The sequence below is a fragment of the Spinacia oleracea genome, chromosome 5 (assembly GCF_020520425.1).
Source record: "Spinacia oleracea cultivar Varoflay chromosome 5, BTI_SOV_V1, whole genome shotgun sequence".
In the NCBI taxonomy this organism is placed as follows: domain Eukaryota; kingdom Viridiplantae; phylum Streptophyta; class Magnoliopsida; order Caryophyllales; family Amaranthaceae; genus Spinacia; species Spinacia oleracea.
This window is the reverse complement of record NC_079491.1, coordinates 61,775,927-61,802,343: the sequence shown is the minus strand read 5'-3', so window position 1 is coordinate 61,802,343 and position 26,417 is coordinate 61,775,927. Positions and strand designations below refer to the sequence as shown.

At 34.6% G+C, this 26,417-nt stretch overlaps 2 protein-coding genes across 2 annotated transcripts; one reads left to right on the top strand and one right to left on the bottom strand.

The window, feature by feature from the left end:
* The first annotated feature begins 3,266 nt into the window (after positions 1-3,266).
* On the top strand, positions 3,267-13,289 carry LOC110798683 (ABC transporter B family member 9). Its single transcript, XM_056828953.1, has 11 exons — positions 3,267-3,896; positions 8,357-8,411; positions 8,741-9,138; positions 9,247-9,485; positions 9,664-10,189; positions 10,288-10,561; positions 10,691-11,378; positions 11,460-11,688; positions 11,770-12,036; positions 12,120-12,383; positions 12,460-13,289. Exons 1-11 carry the CDS (start codon positions 3,654-3,656, stop codon positions 13,123-13,125), a joined length of 3,849 nt encoding a protein of 1,282 aa, XP_056684931.1. The 5' UTR covers positions 3,267-3,653; the 3' UTR covers positions 13,126-13,289.
* Positions 13,290-13,482: 193 nt separating this feature from the next.
* Positions 13,483-25,496, bottom strand: LOC110798684 (SH3 domain-containing protein 3). Its single transcript, XM_022003871.2, has 10 exons — positions 25,259-25,496; positions 22,930-23,052; positions 20,783-20,852; positions 16,895-17,040; positions 15,630-15,731; positions 15,133-15,330; positions 14,931-14,993; positions 14,752-14,841; positions 14,137-14,211; positions 13,483-13,865 (listed from the first exon to the last, which is right to left on the bottom strand). The coding sequence occupies exons 1-10, from the start codon at positions 25,316-25,318 to the stop codon at positions 13,746-13,748; spliced, it is 1,047 nt and encodes a 348-aa protein (XP_021859563.1). The 5' UTR covers positions 25,319-25,496; the 3' UTR covers positions 13,483-13,745.
* Between the last annotated feature and the right edge of the window lie 921 nt (positions 25,497-26,417).

The window sequence follows — 26,417 nt, the reverse complement described above, 5'->3', positions numbered from 1 at the left end:
AACACTATAAAATATGAACATATCAATGATACTTCTTTGTAAGTTATTTTGTTTTGATGATACTTCGTAGTAAGCACATATATAGTTGGAGTTGTTTTTTAATTTATTTTTAATTTATATTTTTGGTGGGAAATCAATTCAAGCAATATTGTTGCCACCGCCTCCGAAGTACTCCGTAGTCCGTATGTAGCATCTTCAAAGCCCCGTGAGGATCCCACTATTACGAGCTTATGTTATGTCTGCTGCTAGATTTTGATTTCATTCTAGCTTATGCTATGTTTTTTTTATTTTTTATTTTTTATTATTATGTGTTTTGTTTTATATAGAAATGGAGTCATGTGGATTATCCTTGGTAGGGAGCAAGAGAAAGAAGCAAATATAACTACCTTGTTACTTTACTGGTTACTCCGTATTATAAATTCTATGATTGTCTTGTACTTTGTACTACTTAGTTTAGGTGTAATTCTACAAATAATATATCGAATAAGATACTCCCTCCGTCCCGGAATACTCGACCCGGTTTGACCGGCACAGAGTTTAAGGAACTTAAATTGACTTATTTAATTTAGGAAAATTTGCCAAATACAACCTAATAAAGTTCTATATTTGCCAATTACAACCTCAAATTTTTAATTTTGCCAATTACAACCTTAAACTTGTACATCTATTTTAAATTACAACCCAAAACCATTTTCCGACAAAAATCACCGAAAGATGATGTCATAACGTTATTCAAAAAATTATTAAGTATATAATATTTGTAAAACAAAAAAAAAATCCATTATTTTATTTTTTTTGTTTTAATTCTTATTTATCGATTTAATTTTTTTATAGAAAATATATAACTATTTTTTTAATAACATTATGACATCATCTTCCGGTGATTTTTGCCGGAAAATAATTTCGGGTTGTAATTTAAAATGGACGTATAAATTTAAGGTTGTAATTGGCAAAAATAGAAATTTGAGGTTGTAATTGGCAAATAGAGAACTTTATTAGATTGTATTTGACAAATTTTCCTTTAATTTAATAGGTAGTAGTTGATAGTGAGGTATTGTTTTAATATAGTTAATGGGAGGTGGGTTAAGAGGTGTGGTTGAGGGAGAGTAGGGATTGAATTTTTAATTATTTTTTGTATGGAGTAGGGAGTAGGTGGGTTAATAGGGGTGGAGTGAGAAATAAAATAATATTGTTAGAATATTTCCATTTTTAGAAACAGGTCAAGTATTAAGGGACGACCCGATAAGGAAAACAAGTCAAGTATTCCGGAACGGAGGGAGTACAGGAGTAGTAATCTATACAATGGGTCATTTTTTCCTTGTATTACTGGTCCTACTCCTGTCCTGGCCCAGTAGGTGAAATATTGTCAAGGCTCAAGGGGTCCTAAACTCCTAATTTAGATGACCCGGTTAATAATTGCACTTTAATTATTTCCTTTAATAAAAAAATCATTGAACTTTAATGATATATGCACCTTTCCTTTAATAGTCCATTTTTGTCGAATCATTCAGTTAATAGAGCCATACTACCCATGCCATCAAGGGATAAAAGAGGAATTATATTTCAATCTCATATATGTTTCTATAAAAATATATCAGACAAAAATAAAATAAAAATGGTATAATATATTAGGAAATGGATTAGAGTTATGTACTCATAAGTTCAAATATGGTACTCACTTTTTAAATATGGTATTCAGAAGTTCACATATGGTGTTTATTTTTCAAATATGGTAATCAGAAGTTTACATGACACTTTCAAAAAAATGGTGCAATTACCATTGTACCCTCATATATGTGTTTGGAGGCTGGAGGCACATATCTGATATGGGCCTCTCCGCCCTTGTACCCAAATTTTGCACCAAAACAGTAAACATTTCCTTAAATAATGCATCATGGTTGACTTCACGCTTTCCATCGCATCACTTTGACTCTTAATATCACAAATTATGTATAAGTAAAAATTATGAATAAGTGATATTTCGAAAATATATATTGATACTAATTTAACAAGACATCACATGATTATACTTTTTGTTACCTATGAGATTGACACAAATTTTATTGTAAATAGTGTAAAAAACAAAATAAAGCAATATTTAAGGAACGAAGAAAAATATGAAAATTGTGCACCAAAAAATTATTGCAGTTTGTGTGTGTGTGTGTGTTTTTTTTTTTTTTTTCCAGAGTTGAGTAGTTGACTTGATAGTTGGCAATTTAGGGCTGACTCACATTAAATAAAAACACAATAACATTCAAAGGGATTTTGCTAAAAAAACAATGCAAAGGGATTTTGCAAATAATGCTACTCGAAATTTAAATCTGATTAAATTTGAAATAACATTATTTGAAAAAATAAATGATTTTTGGTGGTAAGAGTTTGAGGCCTAGTACCGAGTATATCATATCACATGTTATCAGAGTTTATACTATCAAAACAAGAGTTGCACCTTAAGTAATATCTACGATAAAACCTAACCCAAATCGACCGAAACAAGCTAAGGGTGGACCATTTGACCTGACCATGTTGGCATAAATCTTTCATCTACAAAATAGAGGCATAATTTTATTTCAATACACTTTCGTTATACAAAGGAAAAAAAACTTTAGGAAAAAGTTATATAAATGAGGTCATTTTTATAACTCGTCTAATATGAGTCCTCTTTAACGACATTTGTTTTTTCCGTTTGAGCCCCTATTTGATCTTACTAGCACTTTGTAACTACGAAAAAATCTAACCCAAATCCATAGAGACCTATTAACCCGACAATGTTGGCATAAATCTTTCATGCAAAAAAATGATTTATGTTGTTAAACTAATAAACCAATGACCAACTTTTTTTTTATCTCACAAAAAAAAAAAAAAAAAATTCAATGACCAACTTGGCAACTTTTTAAGGGAAATGAATCTAATCAATCTATGACCATTGTCCATTGATCGATATACTGACGTAAGTCATATGATATGTTACGATTTTTAATAAATTAAAAATAAAATCTTGAGAGTATGACTTTGGATAGTCTCACACCCTCACCTCACCTCACCTCACCTCACCTCACGTATTAAATCTCAAAATCCCCGAAACATCAAATATACCCAACATAGAGATTTTATTTGCATTTAATTTTAATATTAAAGAAACAAAATCTTCTAGAAGTAAAATAAAATGAGTTTGATAAAAAAGAAAGCCAGATTTGCATGATTTTGTTTTAATTTAATTTATCTTTTGGCATTCTAACTCCGGCCGTATTTATAGGCAAATTCAGCTGTTTTACACAGCACACATTCTGTTAGCTTTCTCTCACACCCGATTACTTCTCACAGTTTGTTGTGCTCTACTCAATTACTCGCTTTAATCAAATATATACACGGTACGCCCCCACCAAACAAAAATTTACACAAACCCAAATAACCGAAAAAAATCTTATATTAGATGATCTGACAGGTCCAATCCCGATACAATAACAGGGATATATCCTTCGCCAACACGTAAATCTTTCTAATAATTTCATCTTTTTCGTTTTCCTGTCTGTCAAAATAACTATATCAAAACCCCACTTCACTGATTTTCTTTTTTTGCGTCATATTATTAATTTTCTCTCTCAAGGAAACTTTTTTTTGCAGAGAGAGAGAGAGAGAAAATAAAGAGAGATATGGGAGATGATGAACATGGTAGTAATAGTAATAATGGTGGAAACAACAAAGAATTGGATAAAGTTCCATTCTACAAAATGTTTAGTTTTGCTGATCGATGGGATTTGATATTGATGATTGTTGGGAGTATTTCCGCTATTGCTAATGGAATTGCGCCGCCATTGATGACTCTTATTTTGGGTCAGATTATTAATTCTTTTGGGATTTCTAGTCGCGAACATGTTGTTCATGAGGTTTCTAAGGTAATTTTTATATTTTATTTCTGTTTATGCATGTTTTGATTCTATCGGGTTTTCTAATTTTGTTTGATGGTTCCCGTCTTTATATTGATTTTTTTCCATTGGGTTGTTTCACCCTAGTCAACTCATTGCGATTAATTCTAAACGAACGGATTATCATTTATCAACTATCAATTGAAAAACATTATTATTTTCAGGTGTAGATTTTTTATACTCGGTATTTGTTTATTTATGCTTACATCATTTATTTTGGGATGGCTGAAATTAAGGACGTTTTTGGAGAGCTTGGGGAATGGAAACCTTTGTGACGGGGTAGTTATTACTTATTAGGGTTATGAAAAAAATTCAGGCGTTCGTGATAACACAATAAATATTAAGTTAATCTAAAATGAAACCATGAACCTTAGAAAAAGTTAATCCATCAAAATTACAAAAAATAATAATGGTACATCAGATGTGCGTAAGACCTTTTGTCCATTTATCATGATAATTGATTTTCTGTATATAACTCATATTTTGTCGTATTATTTACTTTGTAGTATTAGTTCATCGAAAAGTAGCAAAAAAAATTGAACATAGAATCGCATCTTCATTTTATAAAAGTGTGTTCGAGATTATATGAGATATATTCACAAGTTCACAATAACAAGTCCTTAAAGTTTAGGAGAATATTGTGTCACTTTTTTTAATTTTTAAACTTGATTCCAAAAAGAAATGTGTTTATTTACACGATTTATCTTAATGATTTGTCAATTTAGTTGGTATTCCCTTACGTAGAAAATTTTCTTTTTATGAGGATTTCATTTTGTTTTGGCATGATTTCCTTCTCTTTTTTTCCCTTTTGGGAGAAGAGTGTTTACTATGATGTTTGCACTTTGAATTGAATGTATCTAGAAATTGTATAAATGAACCTTGACTTAAATGTGACGTAATATTAGTTCATCGTAAAAGTAAACATTAAAAAATTAAAAATAAATCATCGAATTACAGAATTAACAAAAAAAACCCATTATTTAGTTGTTCATCTATCTCTCATTTTAAAGTTGTCTAATGAACATGACGAATTGACAAGTGTTAGGAGGTTATCAAGTTTCCTAAATAAAAAAAAAAGTTTATCGAGTCACTTTTAAAATTTCTCCATACCAACAAAATGTTAATGAAATAAAATACTATTAAGAAACTAGGAAATAATTTGGTATGTACGGAGTACTTGTCAAGAAAAACAATAATTAATGAGATGTTGAGAATCATTTAATTGCTAATAATAAAGACCAAACAAGGATTAGACTAATAATCACTTGAATATGTTATTAAGTGTTATTTATTTTTAATTCTCCCATTCCTTTATGTTTATAGAAAGAAATGTTTTAATTAAATCCCGCAAACTTGGCTTTAAAATAATGTCTTGGTGGGTGACAAGTTCATATATACTGTGAAAGTTGCATGGAAATGTTCAGTAAATGACTAATAACGGATTCATCAAATAAACCTATACTACTTAACTTCCAAGGAAAGATTACAACAATATCAATATTTACCTGTGAAAAATCCAACTAGCTTGATTGTTTAACGTCTTGAGTCCTTGATTACCTAGACTCGGGAATATGAAATTTAATTCAATATACATTGTTGTGAGTATTTGACATGGCAGGTAGAGGTTTTACCTTATAACTTTAAATCTGTTCAAGACTTATTTTATTCAAGAAGGGATCATGATATTTAAAAAAAAAAAAAAACGTAAATGAGATCCTATACTAAAGTGTATACATCATACTTTATGGACTATTAATGGTGTAATAAGATTATTAGCAACAGAAAAGCCACACGTCCCCCATGGGCATGGGCCCATGCCACCATACCCCTTTTCCTAGTATTTTAACTGAGTTAAGATTCCAAATTTGACTTGGGCATGTCATTTATAGAGCGTGAACGATGAAAACGGAAACATTAGGTCGTTAAACTTATGGTTCTAATATTTACAATATAATATATATATATATATATATATATATATATATATATATATATATAACGTGTATTCTTATAATCCACTCTGATCTTATGTATCATTAATAATAGTGATGAATTCTAGGGTCAGACTTGTTATTGTTTTCAGTATCGACTACTAATATACTACTCCGCATAAAAGATAAGGACGTACTAGTAAAAGTTATCTACCAAGTATAATGGTTGAGTGTTAAGTTGTTAACTACATAGTTGTTCTTATACCTTTTGTGAATATATGTCAAAATCACGTATTGATGATTTGATGATCAACGAAATTGATGTTTGATTGATACTTACCTCCTCCGATTCTTTTTAGTTACAACATTTTCTTTTTTAAGTTTGTCAATGTATATCTTGAACAATTAATATACTCCATTCGTCCCAGATTAATTGTTATATTTACCTTTGTACAAAATTTTAGGTGATAAATGGTTGTTTGGTTATCAATTGTTATTTCATTGTAAAAATAGATGTGATGGAAGTTAGTATGTATTTTTTAATTGAATGAGTGAGTGTGTGGAAAAATAAAAATTAGTGGAAAGAGAGACAATATAATAATTGTGGGGTCATTCTTAATTTAGAAGTGTAACGACTAATCTGAGACGGACAAAAAATAAAAGTGTAACAACTAATCTGGGAAGACGGGAGTATTTAATTAACAATAAGTAAAAATTATTAAAAAAAAATTGATTTTCGCAAAATATACATTAAGGCGAATCTAGCAAGTTCCCATATGAATATGTTTTTTTTAAAGTATAGATCATAAAAAATAAACAAAGTAGATTATGTGAATAATGCAAAAAACAAAGTGTTGCAACTATTTTGAAAATGAGGAAGTATATTTTCTCCTCCTTTACACGAGGTTGTAAACATTATTTTTCAAAATTTATAGTCTCTTTCTTATCCTATTTGTATATGTTTTGACTTTCTCGTTTGTTAATACTCTACTTTAATCATTAGTGTCTATAACTCTTTATAATTATATGTGGTTATTGTAGATGTCAATTACCGGAAATGGTTGCTTGTGTCTTTCCGTTCATAATATAAAAAATCGAATATCTTATTTAAACCGTTTACATTTGTTATTGTTTTTTTAGCTCAACAATTCTCCATTTCTTGAGTGTGAATTTGAGAACTTGAGGGAAAAAAAAAGACAGTTCATCAATGAACAAGAGTCCACTCAATTGATCGAAAGGGACTTTATTCTTCCAGGGTGTTACAAAACTAGTGATAAATTGATTAACAAATCAAGATTTGACAACTACCAAAAAAAAAAAAGGTTCCTTTTTCTTTTTGAATGTTTATTGGTTTATTTTTAGCAAATTTTTTCTTTGTTTTTCTTTATTTTTGGAATTTTGTTATCTTATCCACCAATTAGAAAGTTAATGTAAGAACTTTAAATACTTGAAATAGGAAAAAAGGATACCTCTTGGCCTTAACTTAAGGAAGAAAGAAACTAAGGTTTTGATATTGAAGTGGCCGACAAATATAAAAGGGGCATATGTTGTTGTTATATTAATATAATGGGTCTTACAATTTGGACGGGTGCACTTCAAATTACTGCTATTTGCCGTGTTATATTTTCATGATGATTATGCTCAAACTTTTTTTTGATTAATTATGTTTAGTTGTGCACATGTACGACTTACACTTTTCTTATTGATAATTCAGTTTGGTTAATGCTTTTTCATGTTGCTTACTCAATCATTCACTTTAATGTTCTTTTAAATAAAGTATTTTGTAGTCTAGGATTAATTAAGTAAGCGTTCAACGGTAGAGTTTCTTCCTTCCAACCGTAAGGTCTTTGGTTGAGGTCCGATACATTTTTACCTTCTAGATATAATGTTAGGTTCTCCGATTAAGGGTTCCCTACGAGAGTATGAGACCTAGACACAAACATGACTATTTTTTTCCGAACTTGAGTTATCTCTATGCAGTTTCACATTGGAGTTATACTAAGTACTTTGCTTAGTTTCAAATGTGATCATAAACTCCATACCAAATAAGGATTAAATTGTATGTACTGACATTGCAGTATGATTTCCTATAATGACTTTTATTGCATATGTTGGTAATGAAAACTAACAAGGCAGGAATATAATTTGACAACAAGTCATTAACAAATTTAAGCACAGAAGAGAATGATTATCCTTCTTTGGTGACCCAAAGAGAATGATTATCAATATTTAATTAAGTGTTTAATTAAAAGGGATGGTTACAACTTAAAGTTGTACTATAATTGTTCTTGCTCGCAAATTTTCTTTTTAATTTTTATTTATTTTCTGTGTCATACATTCAAAGAGTGTTCCAATTCAGCTGTGAATTTGTGATTGTTTATTTTTTATTTTTTATTTTTTTGTCCTAAAAACATATTCCAAATGAGTTGGCGAATTTAATAACTATAAATAATTATCCTCTAATTATTCACTAATTGTGTTACCTATTTTTTATTACAGGTATCTTTGAAGTTTTTATACCTGGCCATATATACCGGCATAGCTTGCTTCCTACGTAAGTATCATCTTACTAGTTCATCTTTTCCATAATTTAAACAAGTGAAACGAAGCAAACGCACAAGAAATATTATGGACGTTAAGTGATGAAACACAATATACTGTCGAAGTGTGCATAATTCCTTCATTTAAAATATATTATATATATAACTGGTGTATCTCCTGGACATTTGAAAGAAAATATGCAATCTAGAAATCATTTTGTAAAAATGACATTTAAATTTATGTATTAATAATGATGAAACGTATGTATTGTTCGAAGTGTGCATAATAAATTCCTTAATTTGTGTGATGTTGATGTAAATATATGTGTTGGTTGGACAATAGAGGTAACATGCTGGATTGTAACTGGAGAAAGGCAAGCAGCAAAAATCCGAGGACTTTACTTAAAGACGATTCTAAGGCAAGATATAGCCTTCTTTGACACTGAAACAACTACTGGGGAAGTGATTAGTAGGATGTCAGGGGACACTGTTCTAATTCAGGATGCTATGGGGGAGAAAGTTGGTAAGTTCACACAGTTAACAGCAACATTTGTTGGAGGGATAGCAATTGCCTTCATAAAAGGATGGCTTTTAGCCTTAGTTTTGATGGTATGCATCCCAGCCATTGTAATTGCTGGTGCTACCATGGCATTGTTGATGATGAAAATGTCAAGTCGCGCTCAAATGGCCTATGCTGAAGCTGGTAATGTTGTTGAGCAGACTGTTAGTGCCATCAGAACAGTAAGTTTCTTCTTAAGATACATGCAGTTCCTTCCGAGTTCCTTCCTGTGTGTTTTACTAACAAACCATATATTTCCTAATTATCTTTCTTTCATGTATATGATTCAGGTTGCATCATTTACAGGTGAAAAAGATGCAATTGAAAAGTATGATAGCAAGCTTATAATTGCGTATAAAGCTGCCGCTAAACAAGGCCTAGCTTCAGGATTAGGGCTTGGTGCATTAGTTTTCGTAATAATGTCCACATATGCTCTTGCTGTATGGTATGGTGCCAAACTGATCATGGAAAAGAGTTACAATGGCGGGGAAGTCCTCAATGTGATCATGGCCATGATGACTGGCGGAATGCAAGTTTTTCCTCCTCTCTTCTTTCTTTAGGGAAATGGTGTAATCACTGTGTAACTAGGTCTTTAAAATTTCCTTAGACAATAAATAATTGACACATAATTAAAAGTTTAAAACATTAACCATCTTCTTAGTTTGGGGGATTTTCGTATACTTATAGCATACTTGAATCTTGACCAGGTCACTTGGACAGACATCTCCATGTCTAAATGCATTTGCAGCAGGGCAAGCAGCAGCATACAAGATGTTTGCGGCGATAAACAGGTCGCCAAAAATAGATGCCTCAAGCACAGAAGGCATTGTATTGGAAGATATCAAGGGTGAAATTGAGCTGAAAGATGTATATTTTCGTTACCCAGCAAGGCCTGATGTGCTAATATTTGCTGGATTTAATTTGCAAATTTCTAGTGGAACAACTGTTGCTCTAGTTGGACAAAGTGGGAGTGGAAAATCCACAGTTGTTAGCCTCATAGAGAGATTCTATGATCCTGATTCAGGTGAGGTTCTCATTGACGGTGTTAACTTGAAGCAGCTTCAGTTAGCTTGGATCAGACAGAAGATTGGATTAGTCAGTCAGGAACCAGTACTCTTTACTACTACTTTAAAAGAAAACATAGCTTACGGAAAGGAAGGTGCTACTGATGCGGCAATTAGGACAGCTATTGAGCTTGCTAATGCCGCAAAATTCATTGACAAGCTTCCAAAGGTAATCCTAAAGTTTCATTTGTTATGCTTGCCTAGATGAGATTTTGCTTCACAGCAAGCCAAAGAGGAGGGTGTTAAGATGGATGTTTTGTTTTTCAGGGATTGGACACAATGGTTGGGGAGAGAGGAACCCAACTTTCTGGTGGTCAAAAGCAAAGAATAGCCATTGCTCGAGCTATTCTGAAAAACCCAAGAATCCTCCTCCTAGATGAGGCTACTAGTGCCCTTGATGCTGAATCTGAACGCGTTGTACAAGATGCACTAGACAGAATAATGTCAAATAGGACTACCGTCATTGTTGCACATCGATTGACTACCATCAAGAATGCTGATACGATAGCAGTCGTTCATCAAGGGAAAATCGTAGAGAAAGGTAACATGCATGCCCTTTTTACTTGTTTATAATTTTAAACTTCCCCCTCCTGATTCCTGAAGGCTATGCATTCACTAAACCATTTAAATTGAAAAGAAATTGAACTTTTTTGACTATATGTTAATTCAGGTTCTCATGAGGAGTTGATCAAAGACCCGGAAGGGGGTTACTCACAATTGGTTAGACTTCAAGAAGGGGCCAGCGAAGAAGAAGCTGCCCTTATGGATCCTAGTAGTCTTGATACGAGTAATCTTGAAAGGGCAATGAGTAGATCAGCAAGTCAAAGATTTTCAATGAGGAGATCAGCAAGTAGAGGTTCCTCCAGTGGCAGAAACTCCATCTCCATCAGCTTTAGTGTTCCCGGTCATGTAAATATTCACGAGACTAATGAAGAGGATGTTTATTTTGATGATGGTGATTATGAGAAAACTCAAAAACCTGATGAAGAGGCGAAAAGAGAGAAAAGCAGAAGTGTTTCCATGACACGTTTGGCTTACTTAAATAAGCCGGAAATCCCTATCCTGCTGCTTGGAAGCTTTGGTGCTTGTGTACATGGAATTATCTTTCCTTTGTTTGGATACCTTATCTCCTCTGTCATCAAAATCTTCTATGAACCACCACGTTTGCTTCGCAGGGATTCAAGAAAATGGGCACTTATTTATTTGTCTTTAGGTGTTGCTAGTCTTGTAGCAATACCTTTCCAGAATTTTTGTTTTGCAATTGCAGGAGGGAGATTGATTCGAAGAATTCGTTTCATGACCTTTGAAAAGGTTGTTCACCAAGAAATTAAATGGTTTGACGATCCTGCAAATTCAAGGTTGGTTAATTCTATTACTACTGGTTAGATTGCATAAACTATTTCACATATCTAACTTCAGGACTTGTATTTTATGATTAGTGGATCACTTGGCGCGAGGTTGGCAACAGATGCAGCAAATGTTAGGAGCCTTGTAGGGGATCAGTTAGCTTTATATGTGCAGAATATAGCAACAGTAGCTGCTGGTCTTCTAATAGCTTTTACTGCTAACTGGATGCTAGCACTCATTATTCTTGCTGTGGCACCCTTTATGTTTGCTCAGGGATACCTTCAAGGCAAATTTATGAAGGGATTTAGTGCAGATGCTAAGGTTAACCCCCACAAAATGTTCCCTTTCTTTTTTTCTTTCGAATGTGATTTTTAGACGCTTATATTACATGTAATTTTGCAGCTAATGTATGAAGATGCAAGCCAAGTTGCAAATGATGCAGTTGGAAGTATCAGAACAGTTGCATCCTTCTGTGCAGAGAAAAAGGTGATGGATTTGTATCAAAAGAAATGTGAGGCTCCGGTAAAAAATGGTATTCGTTTAGGATTCATTAGTGGTGTAGGCTTTGGTTTATCATTCCTCGCCCTTTACTGCACGAATGCCTTTTGCTTCTACATCGGGGCTATCCTTATTCATCATCGTAAAGCTACATTTGCAGAAGTTTTCAAGGTAAAACAACATTTTTAGTATTGTTAATTTTTTTGGTATGTTTTTGTTGGACTTTGGGACTGATAGACAGTTTTGTGTTGCAGGTTTTCTTTGCATTAACAATCTCAGCAGTAGGTTTATCCCAAAGCAGCAGCTTGGCTATGGACAAAAACAAAGCCAAGGACTCAGCTGTCTCAATCTTCAAGATAATTGATAGCAAACCTAGCATTGACTCAAGCAGCGAAGAAGGGATAACACAGGAAAGTGTCAAGGGTGATATCGAGTTGAGTCATGTTAGCTTCAGATATCCAACTCGGCCAGATATTCAAATATTCAGTGACTTGAGCTTGTTTATTCCATCTACAAAGGTACTTATATTAAGTTTCTGATGGGTGAATTCTGTTAGTTACAATTCTCATGTTATTCATTGTTGACACTTTGTAGACTGTTGCACTTGTGGGAGAAAGTGGAAGTGGAAAATCGACAGTAATAAGCATGATTGAGAGGTTCTATGAACCAGAAAAAGGTAAAGTGTTCCTAGATGGGGTAGAGCTTCAGAAGTTCAAATTAAGTTGGCTTAGACAACAAATGGGGTTAGTGAGCCAGGAACCAATACTGTTCAACGAGAGCATCCGTGCAAACATATCATATGGAAAGCATGGAGGTGCGACCGAGAATGAGATCATTGAAGCTGCAAAATCTGCAAATGCACACAACTTCATCTCAGGACTTCCACAAGGGTATGACACCTCAGTGGGAGAGAGAGGTGTGCAGTTGTCAGGCGGGCAGAAACAGAGGATAGCCATTGCACGAGCGATTCTAAAGAATCCTAAGATCCTTTTGCTTGATGAAGCCACTAGTGCTCTTGATGCTGAGTCAGAACGCATCGTGCAAGATGCTTTGGATAGTGTAATGGTGGATCGGACAACTGTGGTTGTCGCTCATCGGTTGGTCACAGTAAAGAATGCTGATATTATTGCTGTAGTCAAGAATGGTGTCATTGCTGAAAAGGGTAAACATGACGACCTCATGAAAATTACTGAGGGAGCTTATGCTTCACTTGTTGCTCTTCATGCTACCGCTACTTCTACTTCTACTTCTACCACATAGAGTTCACTTAGAACGTTTTGTCTGCAAAGTTTTTTGTAAACAATTGAAGATATATGTAATTAGAATGCTTTGGTGATTTAAACCTGACAATTATTGTCTTTCTTCATTTTTTTTCTTCTTCTGAATTTTTATGAAATATATTGAAGAAGATTTCATTCAGCTAATCAGCTCCAGTGCAAGCAACAATTTAAGGGCCTTTCACCAAAGTAGAAGGATAATTAACCAAATACATGACTCAGAACCTGACTATTCGCTTACAGTTACTGTTCACCTCGTTGCTCCTTCAGGTTAAGAGGGGGTGTCGTGTCAAGAGTTTAAAATGAACTTTTAGTACAAGCACAAAAACAAGCAACACCCTCAACAACATTAACTTTTCATTCACCGTGAACTCGCAAATATACCATTCACAAGCTAGCAGAGTAAAAGTTACATTACATTTTAAAAACCTAATATAAATTCGACACTACTCAAACAAACCAGACACAAACATTCAAACTTGATACAGGGCTCGTAACTTGGCTTGTGCTTGTCATAGATATGGAAATAGCTGATTTGATCTTCCGTATTGTTCAAAAAATGCAGGGCTCAATGAATTGAAAGGTAGGAAAGATGATTGACGTCTAGTAAGCCTCAGCAACAGCGTTCCTCGCTGGAATCCTCTGACGATTCTCGACATAAGCTGTTGGAAACCAACCTGCTTTGCCCTTACATTCTCCTTCAGACCAGCCAGACGGGATTACCTGAATAGTAATAACAGAGTGTGGGCATAAACTAATAATTGAAGTAATAACATGATAACCAAAAGGGCCATCTTAGCAACAATTGGTAAAGCAGCATGCCATAAAAACTTTGCTACTTCTAACTCTAACCGCAACTCCTAAGAACGGGTGGAATATTTTTTTTTTTTCATCTTCTTTTTTTTTCAGTGATAGGATCAACAATAACTGGAAGTCAAGTGAAGGATCAACAATAACAAGAAACAAGGTAAGATTGAAATAAAGATAAAAATACCTTGCGTACAACAACGTAATCGCCAACTGCAAGACTCAGCTCTTTCTCAGTTTCGGCATAGAACGGATGGACTGCCTGAAAGAGAAGAATAAACTTCCACATAATGTATAGGAAAATATCCAACTACATACAATGTGAAGCCCTCAACAAAAATAGGCACTGAGATTATAAGACAAGAACTCACGAGCTACTCAATGGCCGAAACACCACTCGAGTTCAAGCTCGACTCAAGGTAATAAAAAGTCTTAACTTGAATTGATAAGCTCCCAGGGAACCAAAAAAAAATTGACTACATAATACTCTGCAGTAATAATCGATTTTAATATTCAGCCACTTGAATGAAAAAAAGTTGAGTTTTCTGCAAAACCAAGCAATCGGGCAAAAGAAACATTGTACCCTGGTGACTAATAGCTCTAAAAGACGTAAAGTTTCATGGAACTAGGCCTATCATGCAAAAAAACAGAAAACGCTGAACTCGAGTGTATAGACCAAGTTGACTTCTTTCTCCCCTAAAGGAGTTTTGGGAAAGATATACGTATTCTAAAAGTTAAGGCCTTTGGTGAAAGAAATAAGGAAACAATGAGGCCACAGGAAACCAGATATGTTTTTACATACTTCAGCTAAGCAGAACATCTTTTTCTCTGAATTGTTCTCTATTGAGAGGACAGTAGGAGCGGATTCTTTCTGCTGCTTCTCAGACACCATCTGAAACAGAGGAAAGGTGGACATATATAACATTTTCATTGGAGGATTAAAAGTAAAATCAAATCTTCAGACAGTAACTACGCTTTTACCTCAGCTTCAACCTCATTAAGAATTGTTGCTATTCTAAGATGGTAATTCTTTTCCCCTTCGACCTTCAAGAGGTGCATAAACTTGTAAGTTACAGGAACTAGAGCAACAGACTTTTTTTATTCTAAGGTAAACAGGCATTGTTCAATAGGTATACATAGTCTTATATACCAGTGATACGCTTCACCAAAAAAAAATATATACCAGTGATACAAGCCTTTGAAATGTCAATCTTTGCTGCTGCGACTCAACAGCAGATAAAGCACCAGCTGCTTCTTTGCCTAAAACTGCCATGTTAGCTTTCAGCTCTTGCATTCTAGCTTCTGCTGCTTGTAGCTTTGCTGAATTTTCGTGGGTTGGAGCCTCCCTAACACGTGCCCGCCTTCGATTGACCTCAGCTGCCTGTTTTGCTTCAATGATAAATCAGTTCAAATAATGAGATAAAAAGAAACAGCCAACAAAAGAATACGTTGGCAATTCAAACATTCTACTTTTACATCACAAAATTCTTAAATTGTTAATAGTTAAGTAATTAACTTTAATATAGGGAAGGAATTAGAAAACTTAAAAGAGAACTTCATTCAATAAATATTGTGCACAGACAAAGGGATCAAACCGTAGCTGAAACAAAGATTTTTAAACAAATGGTGGCAGTAGATAATAAGCAAAGAAGCACTAAAAAAAGAGGGATGACCACATACCTGTGTTTCAGCTTCCTGTCTCATACGACTATATCGTTGTGCAAGATGACGAGCATCCTCTAGAGGAGTACCAGTACTCATTTGCCTCAGGGGATCTAACACCTATAAAGAAAAACTCCATGATGGTATGTCTATAAAATCAGGAGAGCAGAGATATATCACAAACTATGTATTCCATCAAGTGCTTATAAAACAAAGCAGGCAATGGATAAAAAGTTCACATATAAGGGTCTGGGAAGAATTAAATGCTCATACCCAATCAAGTAATTAACATTAGGATTATCAGCCCAGAAGTCAAGTAATGAAGAAGAACAAAGTTACTGGTTATGAAAGTGAACTAAAGCACATCAAAAGACACATGCAGACATTTGCTTCTTACAACATGCAAGCATAACTAAGAACTCCAACATATCTGATGGGATACCTTAGCAATACGAAGTATAAAACTAGGGTCTTAATTCCAATCTGGAAATAATGGCACAGAAATTATAAAAGTTGACCAGAAAAATGTCAAGGCCTTTCTTGTTTCCTGCATATGTTCACACTTGCTATCCAAAATAAGCAACTGCCCACCTCGGCTATCTAGCTTTCCGAAATTCTAACAAACACAAGTCATCCCTCCATCTTTCATTACTTATCATGTTTAGGAAAAGATAGATAACTAATTATGATTCCGACAGTCTCACACTCTCACTTCTCTTGCACTTTTATCCAGTCATCATTTAGATTTGTGGCATCTTTTGCATTTACAAATAGAAACTTAATAAGACATTTCAAATCATCTGAAAAAGAGATTTTGACAGAAAAAGAAAATACAGAGGGAGTAGTTCTTGGTTTCTTACTGATCTTAACAGTTAGTTAGTATTCAATTACAGAAGATAGAAACAATTTCTGATGTTCTGGCAAAATATGAACAAAAAAATCAGTCAACGATGCCAATAGGAACTTGAAGTGGGGATAGGAACTTGAAAAGTTAACCTCACAGAGTAATGTGATTACAGGGGGGGCGAATTTTCCATGTAGGTACAAGGGAATCAAAGTACAAACATAAAAAAGGAAAAGACGACAACCTAATACCCCACCGTTACAAGGGACTCAAAGCATATAAATAGGTAAAAAGCGCATATAAAAGAGTAAACACCTAGCTAATCACAGAGCATTTCACCCCTTTCACCATTAAAAAGAGCTGTTGTAAACATAAGAAAATTAAATGCTTGACTTAAGCAGTGCCACGGCCCAAGGCTATAAAAAAGAACTAAACCCACCTGAGATAATAGCAGTCTATTCAAATCTTCCTGCTCCTTCTCTACATGTTTACGAGCATCACCATATATTGATGCAGCCTTAGCCAAAATGTTGTCTTCAATATTCTCAGCTCCATATTTGCAACACTCATCAGACAATTTAGTACCTGACATTAGAAAAGATTTTAGAGTCTAAACATCCATGAAGTGATAAATTGTTTATGCACGCAAGCATGTATAACTCCACCAAATATAAGAGTCACGTCCATCATAAATTCCTCAACCTTTAACTTATGGACTCAAAAGTATAAATTATTTATCAACAATATCCTTGTAGTGAGATACATAAAAAATCTCGGTGATAAAGCACGTTACACATACACTACACCTCCAATCTCTAATTTTACACTGTACCCATCATGGCTTACCCCATATCAACCACACAGCATTCTTTTAGGTAAAATCTGGACTTGGTGATCCATACAGGAGGACACATTCCAGAATTCAACAATAATTTTAAGTAATTATTAGTTAGAGAAAGGGAAACCTTCTCCAAACAAAATGAAGAAATGACTACCATTGCAGGAGTATAGAAATGAAAACAAAGATGTGAAGCTGCAGCAAAAGGAAAATAATAATGTCCGACAAAGGTCTTTAAATCAAAGACCACCTAAGTAACATTGACCATCCTACACAATGCTCCAAACCTTCAACCACGTTACTGACTAGCCCTTGGACCAAAAACCATTTACAATACCTTATACCTTTGCCATCTTCGTTCGTTATTTATTTGACTGGCTTCAAACAATTAATTTCAAAACGGAGGGAATCAATATCTTAATGGCTCTTTTTCTACTGTATCTCCTTTTCTTTCTCTCCTCACCTCTCTCTTTTCCTTCTCTCAATGACTCTCTTCTACTAATGGACCTTTGCAACTCTCAGCTCCTGCAGATTGAAAGGAACGCCTTCTATACATCCTTCAAATACAAAGTGATGATTATGATGATCAAATTGAAGAAGAAAAAGCAGAAGAAAACTCAAAGGATAGTGATTCAAAGGGGTGAACCCTGGGAATCAAGGATCTGTGTGAGGTAAGACTGGGAGCCTGGGAGGTGATGTCACTCCAGGGTATGGTTACTTTGAGCTGATAAATCAAGGGTTTTGTTCTTAGGAGCTTTAAAACTGATCGTAAGGATCTTAGATATGGTTTTGAAGTGTATTGAACTATTGTTTCTTCTGTTTTTGATGGCAATAGAAATTGAATGGATGGATTAGGGATAGTATCTGTAAGGGAAAATCATAGGGTCACTTTCATGCAAGAAAATAAATTATATATGCCAAAAATTGCATACCTGAGGTTCATGATAACAAAAGTGTCTAGAGTGGTACTAGATGGGTAGTGTCACCCCTAGTCCTGATATGTACTCTGAGGTCCCAAGCTGACGTGTGAAGCATAAAACATGGTACTACCTATGCCATGATTAAGGAAGCCTCCATAGCAGATTGATGCTCCATTTTAGCCATAGTTAATGACCTAAAACTTCATTTTGGGTATATATTATACCATTACAAAGTTTATTGAGTCTACTTTGAAAGGTAACTGATCTTGCATTGATATGATGTTATGAGGAGATAATTTCCAAAGCATGCATCAGTTGTTAAATAGTTTTGGTAAAAGGCTTGTATCTCCCGTTATAATTAATTTTGGGCCTATAATATTGTGATGAATCAAATTAACACACCCCGGGTCCACTTAGTTTACAGGAGGAGCCAAAAGCAGAACCAAGGAGCAGCTACTGCAGAGAACATCCAGCACAAAGCGAGGAAAGTGGCTAAGAGCTGTTGCCAAGCTAGAGACAAGAAAGCTAGAAGACAAGAGCAGCAGTAGCATTTAATGAATTGTACTATGCAGTCTTTTAGTGCTTAAATAAAGAAGTAAAGGATAGAGAAAGCTATTATGTATTTGTGTGTCTTTTGGAGATTGGTAACCTAAAGTTACTTGGAGAGTAATAGCCTCAAGCTATCTGTTGTACGGTTTATAGCTCCGGGTATTTTGTGAATGAAAGCTTCAACCTTTCCCCAACCTATATCTTTAATGTGTGTGTATGTTGTTGTGAAACTGTGACAGGGCCTGCAAGACCATTGCAAATATTTCATTTGAAACCTCATTCTACGAATTATCTATCCAGTATTGAAACAGGTTTTCAAGCGCTATCTGATCGGATTAAATCATAGGATGCATAAAACATTATGAGAATACGAAATTATCCTAAGGTCTCTTTGTGAAGTATTGAAACAGGTTTTCAAGCGCTATCTGATTTAGAGACATTTTGCTGTTTTCTCGAGAACTATCAGTTCGGATGATTTCAAGCTATTTTAGAACAAAAAGGACATGACCATTTAAATGCATGCCAAATTACATGCAAGGTGAATAGGTGACAGCTAAGTTTCTTAGTCCGCCGGACAACCTGGTTTCTACTTTCTAGTATGACGAAGACACGTGATCAGATGGGGTCAAGATCTTTAACATCCAGATACATGCTGATCTGAGGTGACAGCCAAGTTTCTTAGTCGGCTAGATAACCTGGCCTCTAATTTGATGAAAATAAATTATCAGATGGTGTCAAGATCTTTAACATCCAGATCTAGGCATAGTGATCTTGAGCGTTATTTCTTTGTTCTGCGGCTTCTGCCAAGTTATTTATTTTGAGGGTTAGCCTTCTAAATAATCTGAAAAAGAGTCATTTCAAAGGCAAGCATTTATCAGTTTTAAATAGATGTTGCAGAGAAGTCAATTAGCTAGTTTAGCAAGCAACTCTGTAGAGGTAAGACTCTCAAAACTCCAGCAAGAGAAGAAGCTCAAGAAATAGCAAAGAAGAAACTAGATGAACCTTTTTTTATAAAGAATATGAATAGCAGAAACAAAACTAAAACCAGAGGGCAAGTTGTCCGCACAAGCAGCACAGTAACAGGATCAGATACAAATTAGCCCAGTTTCATTGAATTTTTCACTGAGTAACTGTCAAAAGCACCCTCCACTTCAAACAGTTAGCCTACAAAGATGCTATACAAGTTATTCTATCCCAAAGGATCATGCAAATTAAGAGCTGCCAGCCGATTTACAAGAAAGCATAATAATTAATGTCGATGCAAATCAACTATCTCACTCTCTTCTTCTTGATAATCCTATACCTCATCTTTCCAGTGAGTGAGCTTTCAATTCCCACATATTTCATTTTAGTTGCAGCATAGATATACAGCTGAAAATAAGAGTAACTTAGGGTCGTCGGTCAAGGATGCTTAGTTAGGATGGGAATGGTTTGGAGGCTTAAAGCACACTACATTCTGCTTTTTTTGAGGGCTCATTCTTCTTAAGCTTGGCTCCCACACTTTAATTTGGTTGGAATTCTTTTGTTGGAATTCTTTTGTTAAATTTCTTCCACTAATTCCTACACTTCAATTCATTATCCTCTTTCGACATTTGGATCTCTATATTGAGGCTTTCTAACTTTGTTTCTTCTCATCTTTTTTTAAGTTTGTCGGTTTCTTAGTGTCTTTCCGTTGGTTTGTTTCTTAAGTTACTTTGGACTCTTTCTTACAGGAGAACTCTTTCCTTTTCTTCACAGAAAAGTCTAATATGTTAGCGAATAGGAACACATGATGGTGTGCCCCATGTGGCCACATGAAGGGTAACAAATGGAAATCCTCTCCCTTTAGGACAACGGAATCAACGTAGACGAAATTATCATATGCATCAAAGATTCAAGCCGATGGTAGAAACTACAAGCTATACGAGAATTATGTGGTCTCCAGAAAAGATTGAAACATCTCATGTGTATTGACCCAATAGAAAAAGGCAGAAATGCAACAACAGATATCTATTCTAGAAACATGAAAGAACTCCTTCACCTGCTTCGATTTTTCTGTAGCCAAGGGTAGCAAATACTTCAGCAGCTTTAACAATCTCTTTCTGAAAATCCTGAAATTTCATGTGTAATATAAAAGGTCAAGTAAGTGTGCCATATGAAAATCATAATTTAAAAAAAATACAATTGTACTTCCACACTCATTTTGAGATAGAACGTTCTTTTTCCTAGCATAAGCCTGACACTGTTACCCTTTCCTAGGTCCTAAGAGGATATTCATGGTTTAAAAACACGAAGCACATCTTCAAACTTGTTTGTTACTCTATCTTTTGCAACAGTTCAACACTTTCTCAGAATACCAAGAAACCCATCATTCCGTTATTCTTCTTGATGTATGTCAGTCAAAACAGTACTCATTGTCATTTAAAAATTCAAGGTCAAATAGAAACGTAATGCATAACCCCCCATATGTAGAGGTGAGTTTCATGATACAAAGTTATCATCTAAATATTTATGCAAGTGATGTATAAACTAGCCACAAAAATTCACGTTCATTCATTAGAAATTAGTACTTTGAATCAAGCCTGAAAAGCTTCTCATCCTTTGCAAAACTAATGTATCTATACCAAACGATTAGAATGCGTCGGACACCTCTACAGTCTACACTACAGTCTCTACACATGGCACCCTCATTCAGCCTCAGTTTTACACAAATGACTGCAAAAACGCATGAACGTATGACCCAGAGTTACCTGGTTCATGGTTCGCTTCGGTACGGGGTACGGGTTCGGGTTCGCGGTTCGCATGTAGCTAATTTTAGGTTCGCTAGTTTTAATTGTGGGGTAGACGTCAAAAGTTTTTTTTTTAAAAAAAAAACAAAAATCTAAGTAATGCAGGAAAAAAATTTAGAGGCCTACACCTATCCTACAGCCAATAAGATAAATGAGATAAACGTAAAAACAGGGGCCTACAGCAGTCCATCAGTCTAGCAAGCCTACAACTGTCCTACACTATGACCTCATGTCTGAGAAGGATAAATGGCTTTCAACTAATCTCTTTCTTTGCCTACGGGATGAGTCACGATCGGTAGGTTGAAATACAGATCATGATTCTAGAGCACTAAACTGCAGCCATTGTCCCAAGAAGTAACTCTTGACATCATTCACAAAAAATTTGGCAAGTCAATATTCCTTGAAGACAAAAATGGGATAAAATGACAGTAAGAACAATTACACAGTGTTCATACTCACCTCTGACTAACTCCAATACTTCATTTCCCCAATGTAGAATCTCTTTCAGTCTCTCCCTAAACTCTCTTCTCACCAGTTACCCAACAACAGTGCCGCATATATAATGCTTTTCAAACCATGATAATAAGTGTTGCATTCACATAAACAGTGTTTACACAGGCCCGTGAACTAGTTCTGCGTTCAGTAGAAAAGCTATATCTTGCTGACTATTTGCCAATATCACACTTCTTAGCTTACCTTCTCTATAGGAGACTTTCAAGAAAAGGAATAATAGCAGGATACATCAAGCTAATATAAGAGCCCCCCACTTTCATTCCTGCAAATATTTAAAACTTACACCTACTAGTTAAAGCATGGAGGTGTTCCTTGTGTCTGATACTCTCTATTGACCACCTTTTGCATTCATCATTATCATTATCATTACCCCATTGCCTCAAAGAGGCTCCCGCAAGAAGCGGGGTAAGGAGGGGTCGGGTGTACACAACCTTACCCCTGCAATTGCAGAGAGGTTGTTTCCAATTGACCCAAAAGCGATAACGGGACGACAACGGGAAGACCATCTTCTACTTCATGGAAAGGAAGCGAAGAGGTTTTAAGAGCCATTTTGATTTAGTCCATTACATCCCACAACCAAAAGAACAAATGAATATTTGGCTCCATCGGAAATGGACATACCATCCCTTCAAAATAAATAAATAAACAATTATAAGGAGATAGAATGCTGAAAAGCTTCTGTATTGCAATCTAAGGAGTACGGTCCTCTTTATGCCAGCTTAGGAGAGGCTCCAGCCATAACTTTGGCCCCATAAAAGGTTCGAGAGTTTAAAAGCCCTCAGTAAATCAGGTATCGCATGAATCACAAAGGGTGCGACAGCAACGCAAAACCAAAATACAATCAACACAGACATCAAGAGAGGGAAGATAAGAAGAAGCTACTTACCCTTCCTGACCGAGTGGATTTGTACAGCTTGTCGAGTTGTTGATGTCTCTGCAACTCAACTTCATCAATGACCACACTATCTGAGCTCTCGTAGCCAGGCCCACTGATGTGCTTTATTACAGCCTAAAAAATCCAGATTGACAGAGATTTCACAAGTTATTTAAAAGTACTGCAGATGGTACACCAAGAAAGCATCACAAAATCACCAAATAATTGACTGAGGACATGCATCAAGCAGTAGAATATCATCCAGGATCTAGAGTATCACAAGCTGTAAACAATGACAACTTAATTGCCAATAAGAACTCAAGTCTAATATGCTCATTTGACTCATAAAATCTCAGTTAAGAACGGTTTCCTTTTATTTAACACATTTTTACAAGTTGATTGCCACAAGGCCCAACATACTAAGTCTCTCGCAGAGGCCGTGAAAGGGAAGACAAAAGGCACCAGAAACAGTGAAGAGTGCACTATCATATATGTTTGATCTAATTAATGCAAAGAGATATCATATGGAGTTCATCAAATCCAGACCTTCTAAATATTGTTCATGAGTTGAATAGACAGACAAAAAAGTATGCCCCTAACGTGGCCACGTCAAGCTGAAGCTCAAATTCTCAACTCAAAAAACGCGACAAACTAACCATACATAATCATATCCTTCACATAAATGTTAGTAAAGGAATCAACCAAGCTAGAAAATCCCCATATTATAGACCCTCCTCCCACACCCCCCGACCCCCCCCCCACACACACACATTGCACTCATCTTTCCAAGTAACTAGCTAAATTAGTACTATGTCAAATGAATGATGCATTAAGAGCATCTCCAATGGTTGTAGCTAGGGACTTACTTGCAATTTGCAAAAGTCTCAAGCTACTAGCTTAACCATTGGAGTGATTTTGATAAATTAGCTTGTCCAAGCTAATTTGCTTGGGAAAAATCTGACCAATTGGAATGTAAGTTTTAATTAAAATAAAGTTTAAATTAAATGATTAATTGAAAAGTGAACCTAATTTAATAGCAAGCTAGTTTGGTAAATTAGCTTGCCATTGGGACATAAACTAGCTACTCCATCCGTCCCGAAATATTCTTTACGTTTGATAGGTTGCACGCGTTTTAGCGACTAATTAATGTACATTGAGATTTTTCTATTACTTTTATTTAAACTAGGCAAATTACGTTTATCTGTAATGTTTTCACTTTTATCAAAAATCTGACATTGTTGAAAATGGAAAGGATTTAGTGCCCCAATAGAAAAGTGCGAGAGATTAAATACCCAATAAATTTAATTGGTTAAAATAATCGTTGGACACAAATTTTGATAGAATATTAAAACATATATGTGATAATATAAAAGGAAATGTAAAGAATATTTTAGGATACCCAAAATAGAATACGTAAAGATCATTTTGGAACGGAGAGAGTAAAATATAAATTAGCTTAAAATCTTAGTTGGCATGACAAGCTAATTCAACAATTAGCTTACCATTTGAGGATGCTCTAAGAATCCTCCGAGAAATTTGTAAGCTCTTCTTTTTCGTCTGGTCCTAAAATTTGATCAGCTTAGGAAACAATGAAAGTCCAATTCCAATATCACGATATCCTAGAAACGGACATCTTTCTATAAACCCGTAATAATCTGTAGTTGATTCCCTATACACAAAATCATTATCAACTCCAACTTACCCAATTTCCTCAATCTCAACCCAAAAAATCCAGTGTCATATTGATAGACATGGAGAAATAAACTAATAAAGAAAACAAAAGGTCTTGTGCGCACAAGGTGTACAATAAATTTATTGTACATCAAAATAACTTTTACTCATTTTTGTGTAACTTTAACCTAGTTTTGATTAACTTTTATATTAGTAAAAAAAATTTGATAGATAAATATTTTAAAGTGTTAAATGATTATTTTTATACATTATTAGTGATTTAGAAGAAATAAGTTTTATTAAAATGAAAAAAAAATTACTTAAAAATAGATAACTTTTACATATATAAGTTTAACTTTTAAGCATTTTGAGTTAACTTTTACTCTGGTGTACAACCTTTGTAAATAAGAATTTGTGTAAAGAAACGGGTTTGATAAATTACATTTTGTAAGTAACAATACCCCTTTTTATCATTTATATTCACATATGTAGAACCCAGATATTCAATCGCCATTTCATAAATAAAAAAATTAGAAATTAAAATAAAACCCATATGAACAAATTTATCACCTATTATTGATGAGGTAATTTGGCAACTCAACTACACTATATTAACTGAATGAATTGAAAGAAGAAATGAACAATTGATGAAGTATGAATTTGGTAAAACCTGTTGCTGCTTTGCAACTTGATCTCGTAATTTGCTGGCTTGTCTTCTGAAAGAATCCATTGCTTTTCAGTTTTCAGAGAGAATCCAAAGAAGATGAGATTGATTTGAACAGAGAGCAGAGTATAATGAAATGAGAGCGGAGTCAGATCTCAATATTGGCAAGTTTTGCGACTATGCTTCTGTGTAACGACATTTTTAATTCTACTTTTGTTATGAATAAACAGGAGAGATAATAGAGAGAATAGGGTTGTATCTATTATCTCTATTACATAAGGGAAGAGGGGAGGGTTATTTGCGTAATCACGCTTTTGGTGTCCCCAATCAAAAATACTAATATACCCTCTATACTTGCACAACTAAATTCAATTCAAAATCTGATTATATACTGATTTAAAAAATGTTGGATATTAATTCATTTTAAAAACTTAATTCAACAAATCAGGAAAATCATTTAAAAAAAACGATTAACCCAAAACCTTCAGCAAACCCAATCAATAACAAATTTTTGTGTTATTTGTTAATATTGATGATTTGATCTTGATCTTACACTATGCTTGCTTAAGGAGATCAAATTTACTTTTTTTATATTCGCACGCATCGCGTGCATATAAGACTAGTTCCATATAATACTGGGTATATATAGGATACAATAGTTAGGGTTTGACTGAACCCTAAAATATTCCGGAAATACTAATGGGGGTATAATGGGCATCCATATTATATTTCATAACACTCCCCTTGGATGTCCATTATACAAAAATAAAATTTCTCTCTTAAAATAAAATATTGCCTAATACGCGAACGATGCTGCCTCATTAAAAACCTTACCAGGAAAACCCAGTGGGAAAAAACCATGGTTAAGGGAAAAAGAGTACAGCGCGCATCTACTCCCCCTCATGATTACATAACTTGAGATCTTTGATACGACGCAATCCAATCTGGTAAACTAATTTCTTGAAAGTAGCAGTTGGAAGCGCCTTGGTAAATAGGTCTGCCAAATTTTCACTTGAACGAATCTGCAGAACCTGTACATCACCATTCTTTGATGTATCCATCCTTGAGCTGTGCAATGCATGCTGCATTATCTTCATACATAACTGTTGGAGCTTCTTTCCCTGTGGATATGCCACAATCTTCTCGTATATGTTGAATTACAGAC